At 47.9% G+C, this 25060-nt stretch overlaps 1 protein-coding gene across 9 annotated transcripts in view; it reads right to left on the reverse strand.

The window, feature by feature from the left end:
- SIDT1 (SID1 transmembrane family member 1) overlaps positions 2883–25060 on the reverse strand; it is a 42163-nt gene continuing 19985 nt past the window's right edge. For 4 of the 9 annotated variants that reach the window (XM_021397115.1, XM_021397151.1, XM_021397156.1 and 1 more), the window contains exons 7-26: positions 24725–24818; positions 23442–23513; positions 22967–23060; positions 21231–21274; positions 20700–20729; positions 17815–17886; positions 16193–16341; positions 15689–15762; positions 14546–14612; positions 13441–13514; positions 12740–12863; positions 11968–12085; positions 11203–11339; positions 9856–9964; positions 8641–8717; positions 7447–7493; positions 5498–5603; positions 5097–5207; positions 4241–4354; positions 2883–4137 (exon numbers count right to left, since the gene is read on the reverse strand). In XM_021397115.1, coding sequence (XP_021252790.1) covers positions 4075–4137; positions 4241–4354; positions 5097–5207; positions 5498–5603; positions 7447–7493; positions 8641–8717; positions 9856–9964; positions 11203–11339; positions 11968–12085; positions 12740–12863; positions 13441–13514; positions 14546–14612; positions 15689–15762; positions 16193–16341; positions 17815–17886; positions 20700–20729; positions 21231–21274; positions 22967–23060; positions 23442–23513; positions 24725–24818 — 1776 coding nt within the window. In that variant the 3' untranslated portion in view covers positions 2883–4074. The other 5 variants (XM_021397130.1, XM_021397126.1, XM_021397138.1 and 2 more) reach the window with 5 other exon arrangements.

Below are 25060 nucleotides of genomic sequence, written 5' to 3' on the forward strand. Positions count from 1 at the left end.
ACATAAATACAGATGAAGCTGGTTCATGCTGCTTCCCCCCCTCAGTACCCAAAGTCACCTGACTCAATGACAGCACTGCATGCGCTTCTTTCCCCCAGGAGGCTGACTGAGGGCAAGGCAGGTGGTGCAGCACTGGGGCAGGGGGTGTAAAAATACCAGTTAGATGAAGCCCATCGTTAGTAGCACTTCTGCTTATAAAAACCAGCAAGTGTGTATCTCATGACCTGGGAAAGGGTTGCAAGTATTCAGTGACCAACTGCTGAAATCGGTATCTGTGCATGCAGGGTTTTCACACCCTACAAAGGGCAGCTCCTGCTTCCACTGTGCTCCTCAGCCCCCAGCAAGCCACGTAAGTTCACAGAGGGAGAAAATGAATGGGAAGGGATGTACTGGGAAACTGAACTGCTTGTTCCCCTTTTCAGGAGCACCTTGTACTGAATGTGTAGGAGGGATGAGCACATGCTGGGGAAGCAGAGACTGTGCCACCCGCCCAGCCAAGCGAGAGGCACCTCTGCCAGCACTGGGCCAGGCTGAGCCCTACGGCTCAGGCAGGTCAAAGCCAAGAGGAAGTGTTCAACACTGCTGCATCAGCAGGAGGCTCAAAAACAGCAGGAAGATGATTCCAACTCTGCCTCCCTCCATCTCTCTCCTTACATTCAATTGTCTCACATGTCGTTCCGCTTGTTCTGTGCCAATCTCCCACCCCGCTAGTGCTGTGCCATGCGCACACTGTGCGGTTCTGCTCAGCACAGCGAGCCCATCTGCTGCTCTCCCACCTCCTACACTGCCCCTGCTCACTGCTGTTCAACGTTACCGCTCCTCCTCACGTTTGCACATAGGGAAGATCACCAGCTTCTCAGTTAGAAACAAATACAGGCTTGGAACAAGCTCCAAGACTACAGCGGACATGGGGAGAAGGAACATTTTTCATTAAAACATTGCATAGCTGTAACAAAGCCAGACTAAGCCTGAGACACAAGGTCTTCTTGAGTCAGGCAAGTAAGCGATATTGTCAGTACTTTGTGATGCATCCTTGACTTCTACTCAAAGAAGAGGAGCTGCTGCTCTTTCTCCACAACTATGCACAGGTTAAGGGCAGCCCTGGAAGACAAAAGCCCATCTTGCACCAGGTTGAGCAGGACTGAAGGCAGCGCAGTGAGTGAACAGGGTGTTGGATTAAAGCCTGCAAACCCCAGGATCCTGGCAGCTTGCTGAGAGCAACAGGTTTGTAAATGGATGTCACTCTCCTCCCCACTTCTGCATCTCACAGAGTCTGTGGAAGGCAGCATCTGCCAGTTCTGGTAAGAGACTGCACCTGGCAGAAAGAGTGCAAGGCCTCCGGTGAGAGCTCCATCAGAAGTCTTTCCCCCTCCTGCCACTACCTCTCCAGTCCTGCCCCCAGAGCACTGTCCTGCTTGCTCCCTAGCTCACTTCACCAGCAAGTGACACAACCGTCATAGGAGCACATCACCCCCAATAGATCTACCCCTGCAGCTCCTCACACAGCTCCCAGGTGCCTCCGTGCAGCCCTGTGTCAGCCGTCTGCTCCTGCTTTTGGGGACAGGAACACAGTCAGAAGAGTGAGAGCAGATGGTGCTGGCAGCAGCGCTACCTGAGCATCCCCGTATGACCTCAAAAGTGAGCTCTAAAAAGAGCATATCCTGCATGCCTCGGCCTCCTGTGTGGCACAGGCATTACCACCACAGCATATGGTTTCTCTGGTCACATAATTGCAAGTACAGAATTTGGGCTCCTACACATTTGCAAGTAGGGAGGGACAGGAGAGCACACACACAGCCATGTGACAGAAGACCATGTGGGTACTGAAACCCACGAGGCTCCATCTGCACAGCAAGCCACCAGGCAAGGCAGAATTCTGCAGCCCCACTGTGATTTCAGAGCAACTTAGCCTCACTGCACTCAGCAGCAAGGATTTGGAGGTTTTGCACTTCAGGCTTTCCCTCAGTCTCTCCCTGTGGGAAGAATAAGGAAGATGCAGGCAAGCCTGTGTCGTTGGTATTAGATCCTGTCACTTTAGAGAGACTGAGAATAGATGGCAGGGCTGCAGGGGGGCAGAATGGAAAATGGGAGCTCTCAGCTTGATCCTCCTCTCCTGGTTCAGACAAAAGCAAGTGTCTTCTTCCCTGCAGCCCATGGTGGCATCTTCAAGGAAGGCTGGCCCATGCCTAGCAACACGTCTGAGACTTGCCCTGCTCTTAGCGCACTGACATTTCACAGCTCTACCTGCACAACAAACCCGCAAGTCAAGCCCAAAGCATGTAACCCAACCCAGCACACCAGGACCACCACCGCCTTCTGTATGCCCTGCCCAAAATACAGCCATGTCTCATGCAGCTCTATGTGAGGAGAACCCTGGCTGGCAGCCTCTCGTTGCATTCCTCCTCCTGCCCTCTGCTAAACAGGAGCTTCTGTTCTACCTGGATTGCCCTCATGGGGCTGACTGGAGCCAATAGAACAAGCGGGCCATCGGTACCTGTGCTCTGGAAACGGTCTGCAAGAGTCACGGGTTGCTCCTAGTGAAACCTAAGGATTGCAGTGACTGGCAAATATGACCATGCAGCCCTTGGCCCCAAGAACTCTCCTTGCTGCTGCTCAGAGCTGTAGCAGGAAGAATTCAGGTTGACCTACAGAGCAGGCAAGGAACATTCCTCTTATTGACCATCTTGACAAACTCCAACTTAAAGTAAAATAAGAACTAGTCACTGCAAACTCTCCCTGGGAAATACAGACTTCTCAGAGTAGAAAGTTATCAATGCACTACTTTGGTAAACACAACTGGAACAGAGCCTCTCTGCAACACTGAATACATGCACATACATTGAGGGAAAAATGGTCAGATAACAAAAACAAGGACAACAGGCCTCAAAGAATACTTTTTAATTCAAAATTAGCAAAGCAGGTCACATTGTAGATGCAACACCTGCAACAATTCACACCTTATTCTTGTTTTTTAAATAACTGAGAATTCAGAAAGAATGCAAAGACATTTAAAAACTTCAGATGCAGAAAAGTGGAAGAGGTGGGGGAAGAAGTTTTGTCCAGATCTCCAAAGAGCTCAACCCCAACGCCCCCAAGACCTCCTCTGCACCCCCTGTCCAAAGTTTGCCCAAAGCAAACTTGTGGGAAGAGAAAGTCAGGGGCTGCTGGACAGCTCCCCTACTCTCCAACCCTTCAGCGAGGCTCCTGGACTGGGGTACACAGCAGGAGCCAAGGAGGTGCCCAGCACGAGGCTGAGGCTTCATCATTCCATCTCTCTCATAGTCTCAGTGCTTCTGGTGCTGTAGAGGAGACCTCTGCACTGACAAGCAACTGCATGGGAGCTGCTGGAGAGGAGTGGGGGGCTGTAAAGTTAGTGCCAGTGAGAAGGGCTGCAATTGCAAGGCAGGAGGTCCTGCCTCTGGCAGTGCAGCTCTAGTCCCTGTCTCCCTGCAACACTGCAGCCCCTTGGACACGTTCCTGCAGCTCCCCACCAGTTACAGGGGGAGCTTCTCCAACAAAAGAACATAGTTGCCTGCTGCCACCTCTGCCTGGAGCCTTTTGCTCACTCAGCAGCTGTTGTGCACACTGGAACAGTGGTGGGACAGAAACGAAATGCTCCCCCACGCTGCCCAAGGGGCTCTCCAAGGGCAGCAGCCTGCAGGGTCTGGGCACCTGCTGCTGACACAGGAGGAGCTGCAATGCATTCTCAAACCCACTCTCTAGAGAGGAAGCAGAGCACGTCAGCCCGGAGGAAGGGAAGCAAAGGTCTTAAATACGCTTCCTGTCCCCTCCCTCCTCACCGGCTCCAGCACCCGCTGCCCTGCCAAGCCAGAGGGCTGCAAATGCTAGGACATGCCTGCCCCAGGGGATATGGTGGCAGGGGAGCAATGTAATCTTCCCTCCCGGTCCTGCCCCAGTTACCGAAGCACCCAGTCATGCTCACTGTGGGATCTAGCTCCTCTGCTCCCACAGGGCTGCAGGCCACTGAAGCAGGCTCATTCCCACGGACACTGGAAGCCTGGTGCCCTCAGCCAAGTGGCTTGGCACACTCCCATGCCTCCATCCACCGGGGGCTCAGAACACTGGGATCTTGTCCCTGCGCACCGTATCCAGATCATCATCCAGGGTCAGCAGGACCTGGGGAGAAGCACATGATTGCAGGTCTCACTGGTCACCTGACAGCTAAGGAAAAAAAGGAAGAGAAGGAGATGCTGAGGCCACACAGCAGAGCAGGACTCACCAGAAAGGAGAAGAACAAAGCAGCTGCAGAAAGGAAGTGCCAGACATCGTGGTCATCAAAGAAGCCCAGCAGGATGCACGACCGGTTCTTCTCTCGGGACTCTGCTGGAGTTTCCTAAGAGAGAGAGCAGGTGGTCAGGACTCAATACCAGCACACAAAGGACCCAGGCCACCTACACAAAACCCTCTGGAGGATTTCCTGCCTTAACCCTCCATGAAGGAGCCAAGAGAAAGGGTGGACATGAGACAAGGAAATGGCATGAATGCAATACTTCACAGCTGGGGATGGGTCTGAGACCATGGGACACAGCTCAGCAGGACCCCTCTGGTCTCCACATCTGACGTGCAGCATAGCACAAGCTGTGAAACCTCCACTGAATACCCCTGCAGCAAGACTCTCACTGTCACAGGGATGGAGAAGACATCCAGTGTGGATTTAAGAGCCTCCCAGGTCATGGAGAGTCCCCACAGACTATGTTATTTCCCATTACTCACCCTGCCAGGAAGAAGTCTACCATCTACTGCTGGTCAGGATCTGCCCCATTCTGTCTTCAGATCACCAGGTCACCCTATCTCCCCTAAGGAGGGCCTCAAGATCACCTGGATCATGAGTCATCACTCCACAGTGGGCATGGTGGTGATGGGTTGACAGTTGGACTTGATGACCTTAGCTTTTTCAGCCTTTATGATTCCATGCATACAGTTATTTTGGCCTCAGCACAGCTTCCTATGCTCCCTTCCCAATCTGCTAAGGCAGATCAAGGCTCTCCCCCACAGTATTCTTTTTCCAGAAAAAGAACGGGAAGAGAAGACAGGAGACAGACATGGACAGAAGGATGGCAAAAGGGAAAAATTACCTCCCAGCTGCTGAGGGTCTGGAAAAAGAAGTAGAGGGCAGCCGCCCACACCACCGCTGTGGCCACAATGCAGAACAAGGGGATAGGCAGGAGCTTCTCACAGCTGCGGATCTGCGGGAGGGATGCAGCCTCACAACAAGTGCTTCCCAGGGACCAGAGCCATGCACAATGGTACATCAACCCAGCCTGTCTACCCTCATGAAGTGTTGCCCACCCCTGGAAGATGCAGTCCAGCCACCAAGATGATTACTGCGCAGCATCTCCTCCCCAACACCAGCACCTCATCTCACCCCAAGTCCCACACATTCCTTTCCATGCTCCTCTGCAGGAACTCAGATTGCAGCCATACCCTCCCCTACAGAGATGGGAACACATGTGACAGCTACAGCCACCTCTTTTACCTTCATGATGATGTAGAAAGCCAGGTACAGCAACAGGTTACAGATAAAGATGCCAAGTATGTAGGAGGCAAAGTCTCTGGGCCGATACACCAGCCCAAAGATAGCACTGAGGGTAGAGATGGAAGAAGAGACATTAGACAGCCTCTTTCACTGAGGACAGGATACATTCCCAAACTGACGAACACCCGCTACTTCCCTCAGACCACAGGACATGGCAACACTGCTGTAGTCTCCCAGTTTCCTGAAGGAAGTACAGTGTTCACCTCTGCTCCTTGCTAAGAAACAAAGCAAAACAGAACAGGCTCAGACCTGCTCATCCACTGAGAGCAACCAGAGATGCCAGAAGGGTAAAGGGGCTCAGGAAGGCTAAATGCTCCTCAAGAAGTAGCAGGAGCAGGCTGTCTCCCTGTGCTGTAAAATGAGCCGGAGGGGAAGAAGACTGGCATGGACGAACAGGGAACTTTTCCTGAGGCTCCATGCGAAAAAGAGAATTTACCTCCTGTGGAAGAAGGGACAGGCAACTCGGCAGAGAGTACAAGTTGAGAGGAAGTGTCAATCTGCCTGTGGGTAGGAAGGCCCTACAGAGAGATCTGGACAGGCTGGATTGCTGGGCTGAGGCCAATGGGATGAGGTTCAACAAGACCAAGTGCCAGTTCCTGCACTTTGGCCACAACTACCTCAGGCAACGCTAGAGGCTTGGGCAGAGTGGCTGGAAGACTGTGTGGAGGAAACGGACCTGGGGGTGTTGGTTGATGCTCGGCTGAGCATGAGCCAGCAGTGTGCCCAGGTGGCCAAGAAGGCCAATGGCATCCTGGCTTGCATCAGAAACAGTGTTTCCAGCAGGAGCAAAGGAAGCGATCATCCCTCTGTACTCAGCACTGGTGAGGTTGCACCTCAAGTACTGTGTTCAGTTTTGGGCCCCTTCACTACCAGAAAGACATTGAGGCCCTGGAGTGTGTCCAGGGAAGGGCAATAAAGCTGGTGAGGGGTCTGAAGCACAGGTCTTATGGGGAGCGCCTGAGGGAGCTGAGATTGTTCAGTCTAGAGAAGAGGAGGCTCAGGGGAGACCTTATTGCTCTCTACGACTCCCTGAAAGGAGGTTGTGGTGAGGTGGGGGTCAGCCTCTTCTCCCATGTAACTAGTGATAGGACAAGAGGGAATGGCCTCAAATTGCACTAGGGGAGGTCCAGGTTGAACGTTAGGAAAAATTTCTTCCCCCAAAAAAGTGGTTAGGCACTGAACAGGCTGCCCAGGGACGTGGTGGATTCACTGTCCTTGGAGGTGTTCAAGAAATGTTTAGATGTTGTACTAAGGGACATGGTATAGTGAGGAAATATTGGTGGTAGGTGGACAGCTGGACTGGATGATCTTAGAGATCTTTCTCAACCTTGGTGATTCTATGATTCTATTATATGGGCAGGAGCTTTGGGTTGCTTCCACCCCATGGCCAAACACATCACCCTCAGTAGGGCTTGGCCCCAGATCTCCCTATTTAGAAGAAGGCATATCCATGAAAAGCAGCTTTTGAGAAAAGCAGGAGTTAAGGGCAATTATTATTTTGGTCTCATCCAAGAGCTTGTCACTCCAACCATGCAGCTATGGCTGTGCTCTGCAACTGTGACAAATGTCTCCGTCAAGTCTCCTGCAGCTGAGCTGTGCTGCTGCTCCCAGCTACAGAGGATGTGTTTGCACAGCACAACACAGCACTGTTGTGCCAGGACAACCCTGGGCAAGCTTGGTCAGGCCAAGCCACAAGGCAGCACCAGCAAAACACTTAGGGGTGCCTCAGGTCTCTCTGGTGCGTACTGCAACCCAAATTGTCTCAGAAGAGCCCCAGCACAGAACTATCACACAGACACTGCCACATTTCCTCCCCCACCACAGGCCACCTGTATCAATATTGAAGCCTATGTACACAAGTAGGCAAAACACCACACCCCGCTACTTACAAGGACCAGTTGACTAGGTTTCCAACGATGAGCAGCACCATCCTGTCCTGAAGAAACAACACCAACAATCACATGAAAGCAGAAGGAAATGCAAGTGGCCTTTGCCTCAGAAATTCAGGCTATCATTATCTGAGGGTTTGAAGTCTGGTTCCTGTAACTGCACATGCACCTGGCTCTTGCACTCACTCCATGCGAAGAAGCATTTGTGAGATGGATGCTGCTCTGGGTCTCACAGATTTGAAGAGAGCATTACATAGCAGAGATTAAGCATCTAAATAGAAGAGCCAGCCCCCTGAGAATCATTCTCAGAAGATTCACTTGCCTGCAAGTCATTTGGCCAAGTTTCTGCTGTTTTCCTAGTTAACTTCCTTCCACCTCACATTTAGTACAATTTAATAGAAAACACACTGCACAGAAAAATGACATGTTTGAAAGAGGACACAGGATGTTTTGGACAGCCTCCTGCACATATCCATGGAGCCCTTTTTTTTTTTTTTTAATTTAAACCAGTTTCACCATTAACAAGGTAATAACTCCAACTATAGAGGGCAGAATGGATACATCTGTGGTCTTTATGTATTTGTGCTTACACAGCTGCTTTCACAAGGTAGGTATTTCAGGCCAGTCAGGCTTACTTTATGCCTGAGTGCACCAACTATGCTTGCAAAATTCAGTCCAGTGCTTACTGTGAGACTGGAGAATAAAAAAGATACAAGTAAAACTCATAAATAAAGACATTTGGCTTCAAGCACTAATTAATGCTCTACACCAAGAACAAAGCAATCACTGGGATGCAAGGTAACAGCTACTGCCTCTTTTTTCCCCTCCTGTTTGCTCCAAGGCACTGTAGAAACAGCAATAGTCACTGCATTCCCCAGAGAGGATGCACTGCACCAAGCCTTACACCAATTCCTTTGAGCTGATGCTCCTAGAAAAGAAAGAGCAACAGCAAATCCTATCATACTTGTGTCACGTTTGTGCTGATGTTCTATTCACTGGGCCATAGATCAAGGAAGGTCTGGAGGAAGTATAAAGCTCCAGCAGAGTTCTAATTACAAACTGGTGAGAAGCAGGGGGGAGAGAAGGGAAGCAGACAACATCGCTTTTTCAAATAGTCACAACCTTCTCTTCTGCATAATGCCTAGAAAGCAAGCAAATGCTGAAGGAGGTGCAGAAAAGTGAGAAATCACCTACCATGTACATTGGTCGACTGCACTGCTGGATACAGTCTGTGTACAGCACCATTGCTGCCCGTCGAAATACCCCCAGGTCTGCCAAAGAAGAGAGATTAGTCAGGATAGCCAGAGTGAGCTCTGCAATACCTGCTGGGGAAAGATGCAGGCACCCACTGGCTTACTGAGGACCCAGGCTATGAAGGTCAGGGTATTCAGATTCATTCACTCCCTTTGGGAGTAGTCCACAATGAGCAAAGGGGCAACAGGTGGACAGCGTTTGGTCAAAACAACATGTTAAAGATCAAACATTCTTCACCCTGGTGCTGCCCAGAAGTCAGAGAGGCCCTGTCTGTACACAAATAGGTTGGCTTTGCAGCCACTGCTCTTTAGGGGAGATGTTCATGGAGGAAGGGTTTCTCAAGTGCTTTCCATGGAACAGTTTGCCAGAGGAGGGACACACGAGGACCCTCATCTCTGTTGAGAGTGGTCTAAAGAAGCAGAACACATGATGCCCCTGCTCCAGAAAAAGAAAAAACAATAAAAAAATAAAAAGAATAAAAATCACTGCAGAATCTTTTCTGAAGAGCCATCAGTAGCAGTGGAGACGGACAGACATGCATGCAAAGGTCCCTCTTCAGTCACAAATGCGGAGCTCAAAAAGGCTCCTGTGTTGAGATAAGGGCTTTTCTGTGCTATACCATCCCCTTCCTGCCAAGGAGCAGGCCCTAGCAGAGCTGCTGGCAAATGAACTTCAATTCTCAAGAGCCAACCCCAGAGTGGCACACGAGCCCACATCCCACACACATCCATGCACCCACAGCTGCTCTGCCACTGCTCAATCATTTCAAGGAATGGGAGCTGCTGCCAGTTACCTGAGTCAGGGCCATCTGAGGCAGACAGGAGCAGAAGAGGAAGGAGAAACACAACTGTAAGCAGAGCATGTGAGCCAGGCTCCCCACCAGACCTTCTCTCCCCTCACCCCATCTAGCTCGCCTCTCTGGAGCACAGCACGAGAGACAGCAAATGGCTCCCACTGATTCCCATGGTCTGGGAAGCAGCAGCGGGAGGACTTCAAAGGCCAGGAAAAGCATCAGGTGAGGGAGAGGAAAGGATAACCCCCAAACACAAGTGCATGCCACAGTACTGGTTTCACAGTTCCACCAAATGCCACAGAGATGACTTGCAAAGGTTCAAACAAGAGGCACCCACAAGATAGATTGGTTGTGGCACTTACCCATCTTGAAGCGGCCCATGTAGTAGATCTGCGTACTGAGAGCCAGGGAGGCCAAAACATGGATCAATGAGAAAATGACCCAAAACCACATATCGTTTTTCCCAAACACCTGAAAGCAGAGACATATTGGAAAAAAAAAAAAAAAAGAAAAAAAAAAAGAAAAAACCCGGGCCCTGTTACCAACAGGCTCCCCCTCTTCTTTCTCGTATCACCACGGGGCATTAGACAATCCCACTGAACGTGGAAGAGAAACCCCTAAATCTTCCAAGCCCAAACCAGATCTACAAATCCAGAGTCCAGGAAAGTAAGAGGAGCTTAGCACTTCTGGAGAACAAGCAATTATTCCTGAATGCCCCTTCACATAAGGCTGATGACCCCGAAGGACTGCATCTGGCTCAGGGAATAGAAACCTAGGACCCCTACGACAGGCAAGCTCTCCCTGCAGAGGTGGGCAGCAGCCCTGTGCCCAGGAGATAAATTTTACTAAGGCAGTCAGGGAACCAACCATTGCTTTTGCAAGTGCACTGTGGTAAACCAAGAAGTACAAGGCATTCCTATTATATGCTTTTTGTTTAAGGACTAGAAGTGATCTACCAGTCCAAGTCAGTGCTGTGTTAAAGCTTTAGTATTTCTATTATACGTTGAAGAGTTCAGAAACTCTAGTCTGCTGACAGGCTACAATATCTCTCAACAAAATATACAGCATCCCATATTAGAAGTCCAGCCTAGGTATGCAAATCTAGAATCACAGCAGGGCTTGGGTTGGAAGGGACCTTAAAGCACACTTAGTTCCAATCCTCTGCCAATGGCAGAGCTGCCACCCACTACATCAGGCTACCAAGTACCCCATCCAACTTGGCCTTGAGCACCTTCAAGGATTGGAAGTGGCCATCCAGCAGAACTACCAAGAGATTCTTCAAAATTCTCTCAAGTTTACCAGCTATTCCTTCATGCCTTATCCCACAGACAGGCTCCTACCTTCAAAGGATCAATTAGTATTCTGTGCTATTGTAGGACAGAGAGGGGCTAACAGTCTGCTGAGGCCCAGCCAGTAGTTCAAAGCAAGAATTCAACGGATTTTGCCTGGTTACTGCTGAATGAAACAATCTTCCAACTGGAGAGAAGCAAATGGTAGAAAGAGGTACAAGCATCCAGGTTGTGAGGGCAGATGTTTGGAAAGGAGAAGGAAAAAAAAAAATAACAAGAGCACTGGGAATGCAAGTAGTAGTAGCTGCTTAACAGTCGCATTGAGCTCTGCCACTTTCCCTGGTCCTTAGGCTACTTAAGCCACATTTCCAGCCACACATCTCACCCCCAGAGAAAAAGGCAGATAAGAGGGAACCATACCACTCCAAGGACAGCCAGGCAGATGACCACAGCAAACGAGGCATAGGCAGAGTAGGCACTGGCATTGATGTCTGGGTGGCGGGTCTGGTAGAGCTTAAGCATGCAAAGTCCTGCGATCATGTACATGAAGGAGGTGTCTGCAGACGGAGCAAAACAGAAATAGTGAAGACAGGTGCTGCCAGCAGGCTGAGAAAGCTGCTCAAATCACGTTCAGTAAAGTGCAGCAGCAGAGCCAAACACAAAGCCAGCTGGCATGAATCTCTGATGCTATACTACATTGTACAGCAGCTCATGCTTTGCTATCTTGCAGTACATCTACTATGCTCTGGGGCAACAAAAAATAAATTAATAAAAAAGCATTAGGGCACAGAAACAGGCAGGGAATTACAGAATGGTTGAGATTGGATTGGACCTCTCAAGATAACCTGATTCAGTTCCTGTGTTCAAGCAAGTTCCTGTGCTCCTGATTCAGCTATGACAGGGTTGTCCAGGACCATGCCCTGTCAGGCTTTCAATGCATCTCCACAGGAGACCACAAACTCTGAGCAATCCAATCCAGTCTTTGACCACCCTTCCACTTAAAAAAAAAAACAAAACTATTATCCTGTCTTTGAATGGAGTTTCTTTTCTTTATCCAAAGATTCACTGCCTTCCGACCAAGCTTGGAAGCTTTTCAAGAGTAGAAAGGTAAGAAATACTTGTAACCCAGGAGATAGAGCATGGCAAATCCTACTTTGAGCACAAAAAGAAGACAACTTGGCTTACCAAACTGGAAATTGGAGTAATTGGGGCAGACGTGGTAGCAGGCACTGAGTACCCCTTCCATCATCAGAGCGATGCCCATAGCATAAAAGAGACCAAAATGCTTTGGGATCCCATAGTCCTAGAAGAGAACAGAGGTGAACAGAAGGCACCCTCGCTGTTCTGATCATAAGAGAGCTTCCACTCTCTGTTACCTCGACCATCCTAACCACCACACTTGTCCTTCAGCCCATACGTAATTGTAGCCATACTGTAGAGCTGGTAGAATCCACAGGCAGCAAATTCAAAATAATCACACAGAAACTTCTGGTCTGAAGGCCTCAGTGTCTAGGTACTGATGTCTTGAGAACAAAACCTCAGTGCAACATCACATTTAGAAGGATATTAATTAACTAGGCTGCACTTTTCACAAGCCCCATCAGAAACATGTCTAGCTCTTAGTTCAGAGGAGCCTCCCCCTCTCTAGAAAGCAGATGCTCCTCTCCACTGCCTGTGAACACTGGAATTGCCACAGGGGTCATTCCTCAGCTCATCTCCCTGTCTTTGTGAGTCCAGACTGGGTAACAACAGCAGTATGGACATACCACAAGCAGCAAAGTGGTGGAGTGGGCGAGAACATGTTCCATGTTCCACCTCCATCTTTTGTCAGGGGAAGAAAAAGAGGAGGATTCCATCCTCCAGCAAGGAATGCAAATTAAAAACCACTGTGCATTACTGTGGTTGTTTTCATCCTGCCCTCCCTCTCACCACTAGTCCCATGCAACCATGTACCCACGAGGGTATAGACATCTTTCATCTCCATGGCCCGACGGTGGAGAATGTCTCTGCGCAACACAATGAGGAGAAAGAGAAAGCCCAGCAGCATGTGGCCCACATTACTGAGGATGTTGTTGAAGGCACTGCAGAGAAGAAGAGGATTTTAGACAAGGGCATCACAGAAGCAGGAGGCTGAACCCCAGGCCACAATAAACCGAATTCATTTAGTTCCCCGCCACCACCACCACCACTCTCCACCTCAGAAGCTGCCAAACGCCTGCCAGTTTTACACACTGGATGACAATTTTAGGCTGAGTACTTCATCTGCCTCAATGGATTTAACACTTTCTCTGTGAGATTCCCAACTCTGGGTTCTCATGGCACTCCAATGTTAGGGTAGAGAAATGCTGCACTGAAAGGACTGTTCTGAATTGCTTTTCAGAGCTGTTTCTCTCTGAATACATGTGAAAGCATCCAAAAGAGTACATGAGCCCATCATTGCTGGCTAGCAGTTTTGCTGGGGCAAACCAGGTACCACACAGACCTGGGTGCACATCTCACTGCAACAGAAAGCCACTGCTGAGCTCAAAAGAAAGCTCAGGGAGACTCTGCTCAGAGCCCTAAGCTCTGTGTTCTTATCAGTGTGGTTGCCATGAACCTGGTAATGAAAAAAGCCCTGCCTGGGCTGCACTGCAACAATGCAGTGACTACAGGACTCACCTCAGCACCCCAAGCGGATGAGCACACAGAAAGTTGTAGTAGCAGATGTCCTGATTGCCAGTCACATTCACTACCTGGACAGAGAGAAGGTAGGAGAGCTGATGTTAGCGAATCCTTTCTGTTTGGATGTCTTTGCATTGCACGTGCGCTGTGTTTGCACAAGGCTGAAGTGCCATACTGCAGATATAGCACCTGAGGGCTTTGACTCTGCAATCAGCTTTTCAGAAACCACTGTAGCTCAGAGCCTACAGGGTCCCGAAAAGCAGCAAAGCTAGTGACAGCAGCTTAGGGTGCTACAAAATAGGTCTGGTGGCTGAGCCCTTGACTGCTTTGAAACTCAGCTGGTCTTTTTTGTTCTCTTTGCCTAGCTTCAGTGCTTGGGGCAGAGCAGGAACCAGGTGCCACTGTTTCAGAAGAAAGTCACTATGTAGAAGTGAAATCTGTTTGGCAGAATGTAAAGATATATGTAGAGACCTGGAGGCAGCCCAGCAGTAGCACTGCCATAAGGGAGTACTGACATCTGAATGTGAAGCTTTTATGAGTGTCAAGATGTTGCCACAGGCCACAGCCACAAAAGCAGTCCTTAGAGAAAATATACTGTGTGTTTGCATCCCACAACACAAGAACAAGGGTGAAAAGTAGATCTGCTTGCAAATCTCTGAGTAACAGCAGGATAACAAGGGCTGTGGGGGGAAAAACAAAAAACAAAACAAAAAAAAAAAAACAGAAAAGAACACTCCTATCATAGCCAACTACATTTGCTTTCAGTTGTCTTCCAGAGAGGATAGCAGGTTCCTCCTGACTGTAAAATAAAAGAGGCCCCAAATGAGGCACTGGAGGATTAGGAAAACAGAGGAGCAGGGATCTGCAGTCTCTGCTTTCCAGGCAGAAGTAGCAGAAACAAGATCAGCAAGCTGAGCCAAGCTAGCAGCAATGACCAAAATCTGGTACAGAGAACAGCTAAAGTAATCTGCCCTTCAGAGAGAGAGCAGGATCCCCAGCTGACCCGTTTTAAGGCAACTGTCATCCTTGCAGCACATAGCCACAGAGTAGGTTCAAAGGCAAGATGACACCAAATGCTGGTGATAGCCACAGGTTGACGCACCGTCTGGTAGGTGATGACAAGCTGGATGACTGGCAGGGCATAAAACACTGCGATGGTGATGATGTTCCTGCAGAGAGAAGGCAAAAGCAGCAGTTACACAACAGCATTATCAGCACACACCCAGCATGGAGCCTTACAGTGCAGGTGGAGGAGTTCGTACACCCTGGTGCCAAAGGGCATAAACCCTTCTCTCCCAGCCACAGCTTTACAGCAGCTCAGGTTATGATCCTCCCGAAGAAAAATGCACTAATGCAAACAGGAGGCAAATAGTGAAAACACAAGAAGAGTCAGGATGCTAACCACGAGCTTTTATATTTGAGTAGCTAAAAAAAAAATTATTTGTGTTGGAAGGACCTTAAAGATAACCTCATTCCACACCTCTCACCAGAGGCAGGGACATCCCTGACCAGATCAGGCTGCCCTGGGCCCCATCCAGCCTGGCCTTGAACACCTCCAGGGATGGGGCATCCACAGCTTCTCTGGGCAGCCTGTGCCAGCACCTCACCACCCTCTGAGTGAAGAACTTCTACCCAATGTCTAATCTAAACCTAAATCTACCCTTAGGACAAACGGTAACTGTTTTAAACTATCACTACACTCTGGACAGAGTCCCTCCCCAGCTTTCCCACAGTCCCCCTTTAGGTATTAGAAGGTCACAATGAGGTCTCCCTGGAGTCTTCCCTTCTCCGCACTAAACACCAATCTCTTTTGCTCCAGCCCTCAGATCACCCCCATGGCCCTCCTCTGGAACAAATCAGACTCACATCTCTTGTGCTGGGAACTCCTCCCTGCAGTACTCCAGGTGAGGTATCACAAGAGCAGAGTAGAAGGGGACAATCATCTCCCTCAAACTGCTGTCCTTCCTTCCAATTCCTCCTTCCCCAGAATGTTCCAGCACATTGCTTATTACCACGCTTTAAAGAAGTTAATGAAAAGCGATAATCATTGCCAGGATCATGTGTGCACTGACCCACAAATATCCTCATTTGAGCTATGTGGGATCTGCAGTGACTGCTTAGAACAGTGTAACAAGACAGCTTAAAGAATATCCTCAAAACTAAACTGTGGTTCAGAAGAAGAGCACGTGGACATAGATAGAGAGCTCACAACCAGAGACTGGGTCTTACCATTTTGCCTTCTTACCAAAAATAAATTTTGTATTTTTTGCTGACAATTCTTCGGTCCTTCCTGGACAAGTCTGACAGATAGAGGAACACCTAAAACATTAACAGGAAAAGAAAGAGGGGAGAACACAAACAAACAACACCACACCAGAAAAGAACTAATGAAAAAGCCCATAGAAAATCTCAATGTATTTGTAAAACATGCAGCTTGAGTCACTACTCCTACCAAATATCCAGTTACCACTGCACATTGTTTTCTCCCTGTGCTGTCCCACCTCCTTGTACTTTCTTGGATACACTGGGATTCCTTCTCCTTTCTCAACTGTTCCCAGCACATTCTGATTTTCAACATTAAGTCACTCATTTCAGCAGTATGCTTAGCACATCAGGAAAACCTCTTAGACTCTGAAAGAACACTAAGAAGCACATTCATCTCTATTAGATGAAATCCTGCAGAGCTAAGTGGAAACTCAAAATCCTTGGAGAGTAACTGGTGCTGGTCCTGGCCTAGAGCCGGCCATACCTTTGTGCGGATGACATTTTTATCACTTTCAATCTCTGGCATGGTGTCGAAGTCGCTCTCCTCCTCCACAGAGCTGTCTGTGTCAGAACCTGCCGGTGGCCCATGCTCAGGGGAAGACAACTGCCGTCCACCACTGGAGCTAGACTCATCTGGAGCAGAGCAGGAAGAAGAAAACAGGCAGGGTAAAGGCTAAATCCCTCTACACACAACAAGAAGAAAGGTGCCCAGATATCAGCAACAATACACTGGGAAAAGCTGATATGGTCACTTCAGGGAAGAAGCTTCTTCGTAGTCACAAACCTTCCTAGAAGTCTCAGATATCAGCTAGGATAACACTTTCAAAGACCATCTCTATTTGCCCTTCTCCTCACCTCCCCCAGTACTTTCTTCCCCCCCAAACACTTTTACTCTACTACTATTCATCTCTAACATTTTCTACTCTTTACTAGCATGGGCACTGAAAACCAGAAGTCTGAGAGCAGCCATACCGCTCTAGAAAAAGCAGCAGGCTGTTCAGAGATCATAAACATGCTGACCTAGTTCATTTCCAGATTTTATATAAGCTTTAGGTCTCAGCCTTCCTAAAAATATCGTAGAACACAGACAAAAAGGAAGAAAGTTGAATTTTCACAGGAATCAGAGCAGCAGCTTTACTCCCACTACCACACGCAGTATTGGTTACCTGCAAGCCAGCGGGATCTGCCCGCATTTCCAACTCACTGGCTGAGCTCCCAGCCAGCCCGTCCAGACTAGCATGAGCTGAACAAAAGCTTCTTTCTCATCTCCCAAATGCTTTTAAAGCATTTCAGGGGTCTGAGGGAAGGGAAAAATAACCCTAAACTCTTTTCCATGACTTAGCTCCTCCTGAATTTTCCCCCAAACCTCATGAGACTTCAGTTCTGTGTTTCTTCATTGAGTGTTCAGAGATACCACACCTTCATGGACCAACATCTGGGTCCCCAAGCTGTCAAATCCAAAAGATTATGCCTCAAATATCCACAGCACAGAGCTGTTCAATACCAATCCCTCCACAGTAGCAAGAACAGTTCCAAGGAGACTAAGAAATACTCTGGCAAAGGAAAGGATTTAGCATCATCCCAGATCAGCAGGGATTTTTTTTTTCCCCCTCTTCTGCCAGTGCACAGTTCACCTGTTGAACAGCATGACATTATCTCTCCGCTAATGAAAACACTGGACCACAAGGAACTCTTGTCACTATCTTGCTTATCTTCACACAAGCATTATGCCTTCCAGTGAAAAGCATGCTTTGGTCTAAATACAGGCTCGATGAACTCATAACCAGGTCTGAGAAGCCTGGTTGGAAGAAACCTTTTGTAAGCCTCTAGTTAACCTGCCTGAAGCAGAACTGTCACCAGAGCTTGCCCAATGACTGGCTTTGTCTAGCTGAGTCTCCAGTGATGGAGACTCTCTGAGAAGCTCTTTGAGAGATTTGCCAGTTTTTGGTGGACATTCCCCTGCCCTTTCCCCTACCCTCGAAGTACAAGCAGGACACTCCAAACTGCTTTTTCCTGCCCTTTAAGCACCAAATAAATGCAAATCTGTGCCTTCTCCTGCCCCAGGCAGGGTCCTCCCTCTGCCCTCAGTTCTGGAAGACACAGTACCAATAGCACCATAGCTGCTTCCTTCAGGGGTGCTGGCTGTGATGGGGTGCGAAGATGTCATAATCCCAGATCCTGCAACAGAAACAGACCCAAAGGAGCCAGTTAGCTTCATATCAGTGCTTCAAAATCTCTCTTAGGTGAATGCAAACAACTTGAAGAACTGGAGAGGCTTGGGAAAAGCAGCATTTCTCCAGGCAGACTGCACCCTGTCTTCCTCTAGAGCATACTGTACGAAAGGGAAACCCTTGCTTTGCGATATGAAACAAACTCATTCCCTCCAGTCTCCTCACAGAGGCTGCCAGTATTGACTCACAACAGTATGAGCGTCCAGCACCTTGCAGAGATCACATTACAGGGCTGAAAAACTTGGCTGATTCTAGAGCAAGTCTCATGGTATTCAGAGCACCCTCATGAATTTCCAATTCTTCTCTTTCTTGTGTATCGATCTACTCAGACAACACTTCCTCCAATTATGCCTGCAAAAAATCAGACAGCCTTTGGCAAGACAGCTGCTACACAGTTTTAACTGAGTAAGGAGAAAGCAAAAATGTTCCATGCTAAAAGTGCTCGTGATCTTGTATTGGTGACAAGAGGGACATGTCTGTGAGGACTGACAAGTCCCCACCTCCCTCCCACACATCTGAAGCAAGAAGGGCTGTACCTCCCAGGCAGGTTACACTGGGATTTCCCTCTCTTGGCTCCACATTCCTTTTTGTCTGGTGCCTGTTTGATTCTTGTGATGAAGCTCAGCTGCTGAATTAACAGCAGAAGAACACAGTACAAGCACAGCACGCTGAACACCCTCACACAGGGATCAAACACCCCTCTCCCGAGAAGGGAGCAAGAGCAGTGAGAACAGGACTGCACCTTCCTGTAGTGGCAAATAGCAAGTCTAGCTCTGTTCCTTGTAAAGTTTCACAACAGCATTGTGCCAGTCAGCAGCAAAGTGGTAAAGGACACGAGTCAGTGTTTAAAGCCTGGCAGCCTTCCTTCAGCCTGGCATTCCCAAACTGTGTCTCCAGCTTCCTGGTATCTGACTTCTTCCAAAATGACATGCACAGCAGATTCCTCTCTCCAGATGCCAGCTCCAGGTGCCTCTGTAACATCCTACATGGGTTTTCATATCATTTCAATTAACCATATAACAAACGAGCCCCAAAACTTGTTGCTGCCCAAGCGTTTTTCCTCAGTAGGTGAGCTCCCACATAACAGTGACATTTGAAGTTTCAAGTCCAAATCACTCCTTTCCTTTGGCATGTTCACTGCTCACTGTGCTCTGGGCAAGGATTTGGTCACCATTTCAACTTGTTTACCAGTGCAACAAACAGCTCGGAGGAGCATCTAAAGTGGGCAATGTGGCATGGACTAAGCACCCAAGGGAACGATATGATATGCTACAGTCACCCCCCAAAACATCCATTCATCTCTGAGCTAGAATTAACAGGACATACTCATAGGATGCAAGCAAGATATACCTTGTGCTCCTTATCTGCTGTGCAACACTCCATCTCTTGCAGCACAGTTTTCTTGTTGCTTTAAAGTAATTTGGAAATACAGATCACTGGGAAGAGCGAAGGAAAAGCATTTTCCCAATGTTCACAGCACTGAGACACATGCAAGCTTCCTATTCCCATCAATCCTGTCCCACAAAGATGCTCCATTCTTATGTTAGAGCAAGCTTTTTGCTCTCAAATGACATGTCAACCTTCACTCCTAAATATCTTAGAATGGCTTGGTTTGGAAGGGACCTCAAAGATCATCAAGTTCTAAACTCCTGCCATGGGCAGGGTTGCTGATAAATAAATCAAGCTGCCCAGGGCCCATCCAACCTGGCCTTGACCACCTCCAGGGTGGAGGCATCCACAGCTTCTCTGGGCAACTCATTCCAGTGCCTCACTGCTCTCTCAGTGAAAAGTCTCCCCCGACATCTAATCTAAATCTCCAAGGGAAGATCTAAATCTGGACAAAGCAGGCATGCCAGGGAGAAAAGGCAGCCTGCCCTGTCCCTACCAGTCACTTCAGATTCTGCTCACCCAATAATATCAGTCCCATTTCCCAGTAGGAGAGCGAGTCAGCAAAGTAAATGCAGCACAGTAGGTGTGGTTCCTCCAGCTATTAAATCCTTCAGGTAGTAATGATGTGGAAGGAGATGGAAGGTGTCCCGCCAGATTAAAAAAGTTAACTGAAAATTCCAGGCACAGGATAGGTGACAGGAGCAAAGGGAAACACTGAGTCACAGAGTATTCAAAGACAATAGGCAGAGACAGATTGTTAAGAATTTTGAGTTTCTTGATGGGGAAAGGAAAAGGAAAAGTGATTGATGGAGAAGATAGGAGCCAGAGCTACCCAGGACGAAAATGAATTCCAGGGGGTGAGAAGAAAATTTAGAGCAAGCCAGCATGCCATAGGTGATCTGAAGGACAGGGCAGATGTGAGATATCAGTCTATAGGCATCAGTCAGACATACTCTGAAAGGACACAACTGAGAAAGAAACAGCTTCCCCAAACTCCTCAGCACAAATGCCCTTCTCATTGTTCCACTGCCCCAAGACCTGCTGTTGTCTCACAACAGGATCCATCCCGATGACATTCAAATATTTCTAAAGCACATTTTTATAATCCCCTGCTCATTTGGTCAAAGATAAGTGCTAAGTAGAAGATATGGGAGACTGAAGAAGCTTCAAGTTCTTGCTGCCAAATTGTAAAGTCTTCTCATTCCCCAGGAGAGAGGTACAAGTGTTGATGCTTCTTTACCCCCAGACTTTGAATGCTTTGAACTATTTTTAAGGTACTGAATATTTAAACAAAATGAAACAACCAGCCTCCCACACCTTGCCAGGAAGCAGAAGCCCCCAGTGCTCCCCTATCCACATGACAAAAATTACCATCTTTCATCAGCAGCCTTTCAGATGCAGCTATGGTTTTGCAACGCAGAAATCCACAGGATGTAGAAATGTGGGTGCAGCATAATGCAAACAGAATCCAATACCAAAGTAAATAACACAGACAACACTAACTGTATTAGTCATTCATTTACTGTTCTCTGCAAATCCCTGTTAAAAACAAATTTAAATTAAAAAGAGAAGAGAGAAAGAAAGAGACTCTATACTTAAACCAAGAAATCCTAAAGCGTAACAGCTGGGAAAAAATACAACAAAAAACCAACACACCACAAAAGCAGAAATTGAAGTGCAACGGTCCAGACCATGATTTGGTAGAGCCTGCTTCAAATGACTTTTCTTGTAAGGGCAGACAGGAATCTAATATCTCAGCAGCACCAGAAATTGCGTGGTGCATGACCAAGGAAGGGAAAAGAGTTGGAAGGAGAAAATACTTGACAGACTGCCTGTCCCTTGCCATGCCTAAGACTTACCTCATTCACCTAAGGCTGTCTCACAACAGAAAAGAGAGCTTACCATTCTCAGGACTCAATCTCTCAGCTGAAGCCTTCCTTTGAACCCTGAAAATAAGCAGACAGCACTGATGAGACAGCAAACAAACCCCACTGCCAGCCAGTCATGGTAGGACAATCTCGAACACCAACAGGCCAACACATTGCAAGCTCTAAAACCAAAGGATAACAACAACCCCCCCCCAAAAAATGAAAAAAAAAAGAAAGCAAAAACTAGACTAGTCATGATTACCATGACTGCTTGCTGGCTAAAACTCCAACTTCCGAAGTACCAGAAGTTTCCTTCTTTGGATATGCACCACAGGTCAGGTAGGACAATTAATTACAGGATCACTTCATCCTACACTGCTCAGTATATTGGGAGGGACTCTCAGGCCACCTTCCCAAACCCAACTGTCTCACTCAGGGGACTGAACACATGAGAAACCACTGAAGTGAAAGGCGGCAGGAGCTAGAGCCATGCTTCTGCTTGATGTTTAAAAAGTCAATACCATCTCTTTCAGCACAGACAGCCAAGACGCAGGAAGGCAAGAAAGAGAAAAAAAAATCATTTACTTGCAATAAGGAAAAAGCAACAAAAAGCATGCATGTGTCCATGCAGAAGCACATATACACATCATGTCATTGAACTGTTGCAATGAAAAGTTCATTGAAGCATCATCGAAGTTTAGCCAAACATCCCACCTTGAAATTATTTTTGTCAGAGCAGAATACTTTTAAGATCTCTCCTTTGAAACAGTTGAAAACTCTGTCACTTTTAGTCTGAAGAGCTCCCTGAAAATCACAGTTCACACAAAACCAACCTGCTATTTGCCAAAGGCTTTTCTTGGCTCTTCTCAAATCAACCTTTGCCCAGAAGGCCAGGGAAGAGTGGAGAAAAGAATTCCTTCCTCCTGAGCCTCCACACTTTGGACAAAGGATTTGCTGAACTGCTGTTACTGCCTACAGAGGCAGCTGTGACTGATCCCAACAAACTCCACCATGACCCACCACCTTAAGAGCATCTGCTGCTCCACAAAAGTTTATCATGTGCTACTGGTTACTTGACCTGCAGCGGCAAATCTTACTTCCCAGGTGGGCTGCTGTCCTCTTTCTGCCCCTCTTGTCCAGATTTCACTCAAGCAAACTTCAAGGTCGCCACAAGCAAGCAACAGTGGCTGGAGTAGCCAGGAAGACTTTTACTTTTCCCCCACTCCCAAGAGTAACCCGTCATGCCAGTTTCACTCAAGTTCAGCTCAGATATGGATATTCCCCACAACAAAAGCCTAGGAATCAAGCTGTGGGGCAGGGGATGCAGGTCAGGAAGGAAACTGGCACTCTGAGACTCCAAGGCCATATTTTGGTCATTGACACATACTGCAGTACTTAGTTCAGCATTTCAGAAAGCGCTTTGGTTCCCCAATGCTCTGGCACCTCATAACCCAGAATGGCCCCATCACAGTTCCCATCTGTCACCCTATATCTCCATATATGGAAACCCAGAGTTTAGGAGCACTAGAGGAAAAAATGGAGGAAAGAGCCTTAGGTTTTCACCATTGCCCATAGCAAAGGAAGAAAAGTTTTCTGGTTGAAGTTTTCCTTCACAGTTGACACTAGGAGCCCATCAAATAGCCAGGGGCTCATTTGGCTGCTCTGTTCAGATGCTTGCTGCCACCCTCACCCCAAACACACTGCAGGGTGAGGCACATCTGATGCTAAAGAGAAACAAGAAGGCTACTCTTGTAAATAGCCTTGACTTACCTGATATAGTGCACAAAAGCAACAACCACCGAGCCCAGGTAAAAAGAGAGGAAGCTCAGGAAGCTGAAGAACATGGCCTGAATGTAAACAGACTCTGAGGAAAGAGAAGGCAGCAGTCAGTTCACTGAGCAGGGACAGACCTTCCCAGAGCCTGTGCTCCCACCCTGCTCTTCCCAACACTACTTGGTGATAACATGCAGTCCAAAGAGTAATTAAGACCCATCTGCTTTCTTCAAGAGGAGGTGCAAGAACCTTTTGCAAGGTTTGCCTCCAGTTTCTCTGTCCCTGGTGTAGCTAGTGTGCCTATGACACAGAAAAGACTTCTGCTCCTGAAAGGAACTAAGGCAGTTTCAGCTCCTCTGCTGGTGCTCTCTGCACCATCCCATCACAGGGCTGCCAGCCCAGCCACATCCTCCTCCACAGAAGTGCCAAGTCCCCACCATAAAGCCGCACAGCTCTGCACAGAGATGCTAACTTTTAATAGACGGCACAATCGTCACTTGAAGGTTCTTCGTCCGCTGTAGGTTCCAAGTACGGTTGACATTTCCTGTGAGATGCAAAGGTACAGTAAACAAAGACAATCAAACCTTAATGATCTCTGGCCCTGATCTCAGTTCTCTGTATTTGCAAAAACACCAGGGTCTGGCTTTTCAGTATAAGCTTTGCATAGTTTTTCCCTAAACCTTTCCCAGACTTGCCAATAGACAGCTTTTTCAACGTTTTTTACTCCCTCTCCATCCACAACTTATTTTTCACTAAAAAAATCATGGTTGACCCTTCCATAAGTTGCTCAAGTCTGGATGCCTAAATTCAAAAGCGCATCTCTTCTACTCTTTCACTAGTTCCCAAAGTGCTGTTTCTCTCACTAATGTGGTTCATACACCATTTTTGCCTCTGGACAAAATCCTGCTGGCAACACAGTTGCGTGCAGGGCGCTGCTTGTTGTCCTTCAGCAGAGCTTAGCATGCTTCACCAGTAGAGTTCTGCTGACAGCTTAGAATAAGAAAAAGACATCTGAAAAGTGACAGTTTGGGGGATAGCGTGTGGTGGTAGAATTGCAGGAGCCCAGTATATCTGTTGTTTGCCATCTTGCTTTTCCAGAAGGAAGGAAGCTACCTGGCTTTAAGGACAGGAAAGTCCCTGATCTAAAAAGAACTCCAGCTTGTTGTGAGGACAGCTGTGCCCCCAGTCCAGTTTCAGCCATCACAAGAGTAGTGATGACCACTGGCCAGGAGGTGGACACATCTGTCTTCTGGCTGGAGAAGGCACTAGAATCAATCTCTCAAAATTACTTCAACAAAATTATTAGTGTTTCCTGTGGCCCCAAGTATAGAACTGCCTCAGATTTCAAGATAGTAGTGGGAGTAAATGCCTTCTGCAGGACTGTTATCTGGGCCTCCACACAGGCAGGAGAATACAGAAAAAGGTGGGCCGGGGGAAGGAAGAAAAAGAACAATAAAAAAGCCATAACTAGCACTGCCTAGTTGTCTCCCATACCTTCCAAGACATTAGTGACCCCTCATAAGAATGCATAGTCCCAGCAAGTCAAGTGCTGTACTACACAGACATTTCCTGCACAATAAAGATTTGTTAACCTGCCTGTCAGCACAACATTTCTATTTCATACTTCCCTGCAGTTATCTGGATAAGATAGAGCTACCTGGCCAACCTATGCCCTCCCACAGTAATGCTCCAAAGGTTTCCTGCTGCTCCATTACCCAGGCAGACCAACAAAATCTGTCTCTCAGCACAACTTACCATGGATAGAGGAAGGCACAGAACCCCCACAGGCATAATCCTCTGGCTTGATGACAAACACAACAAAGAACTGCTCACCTGGGAAGTCTTTTCTCTGCAGAGAGAAGAGAAATCCATGAGAAGTGAAGGAGCCTCTCCCTCTGTACAATGCAGAGGTGGTGCTCCAAAAGGTGAGAGATCAGGTTTTAATTGCTACACATATAGCACCTCTTCAGAGACCTGCCTGTTCTGGACAGAGATTGGTTTCTGGGGATGCTCACCTCATCCTCGCTGACAAGAAGCTGAGTTCATCAGTATTCAGTACAAGCAGTGCCCCAGTATAAGCAAACCAGTGTT

Source organism: Numida meleagris, chromosome 1 (genome assembly GCF_002078875.1).
Source record: "Numida meleagris isolate 19003 breed g44 Domestic line chromosome 1, NumMel1.0, whole genome shotgun sequence".
NCBI lineage: Eukaryota > Metazoa > Chordata > Aves > Galliformes > Numididae > Numida > Numida meleagris.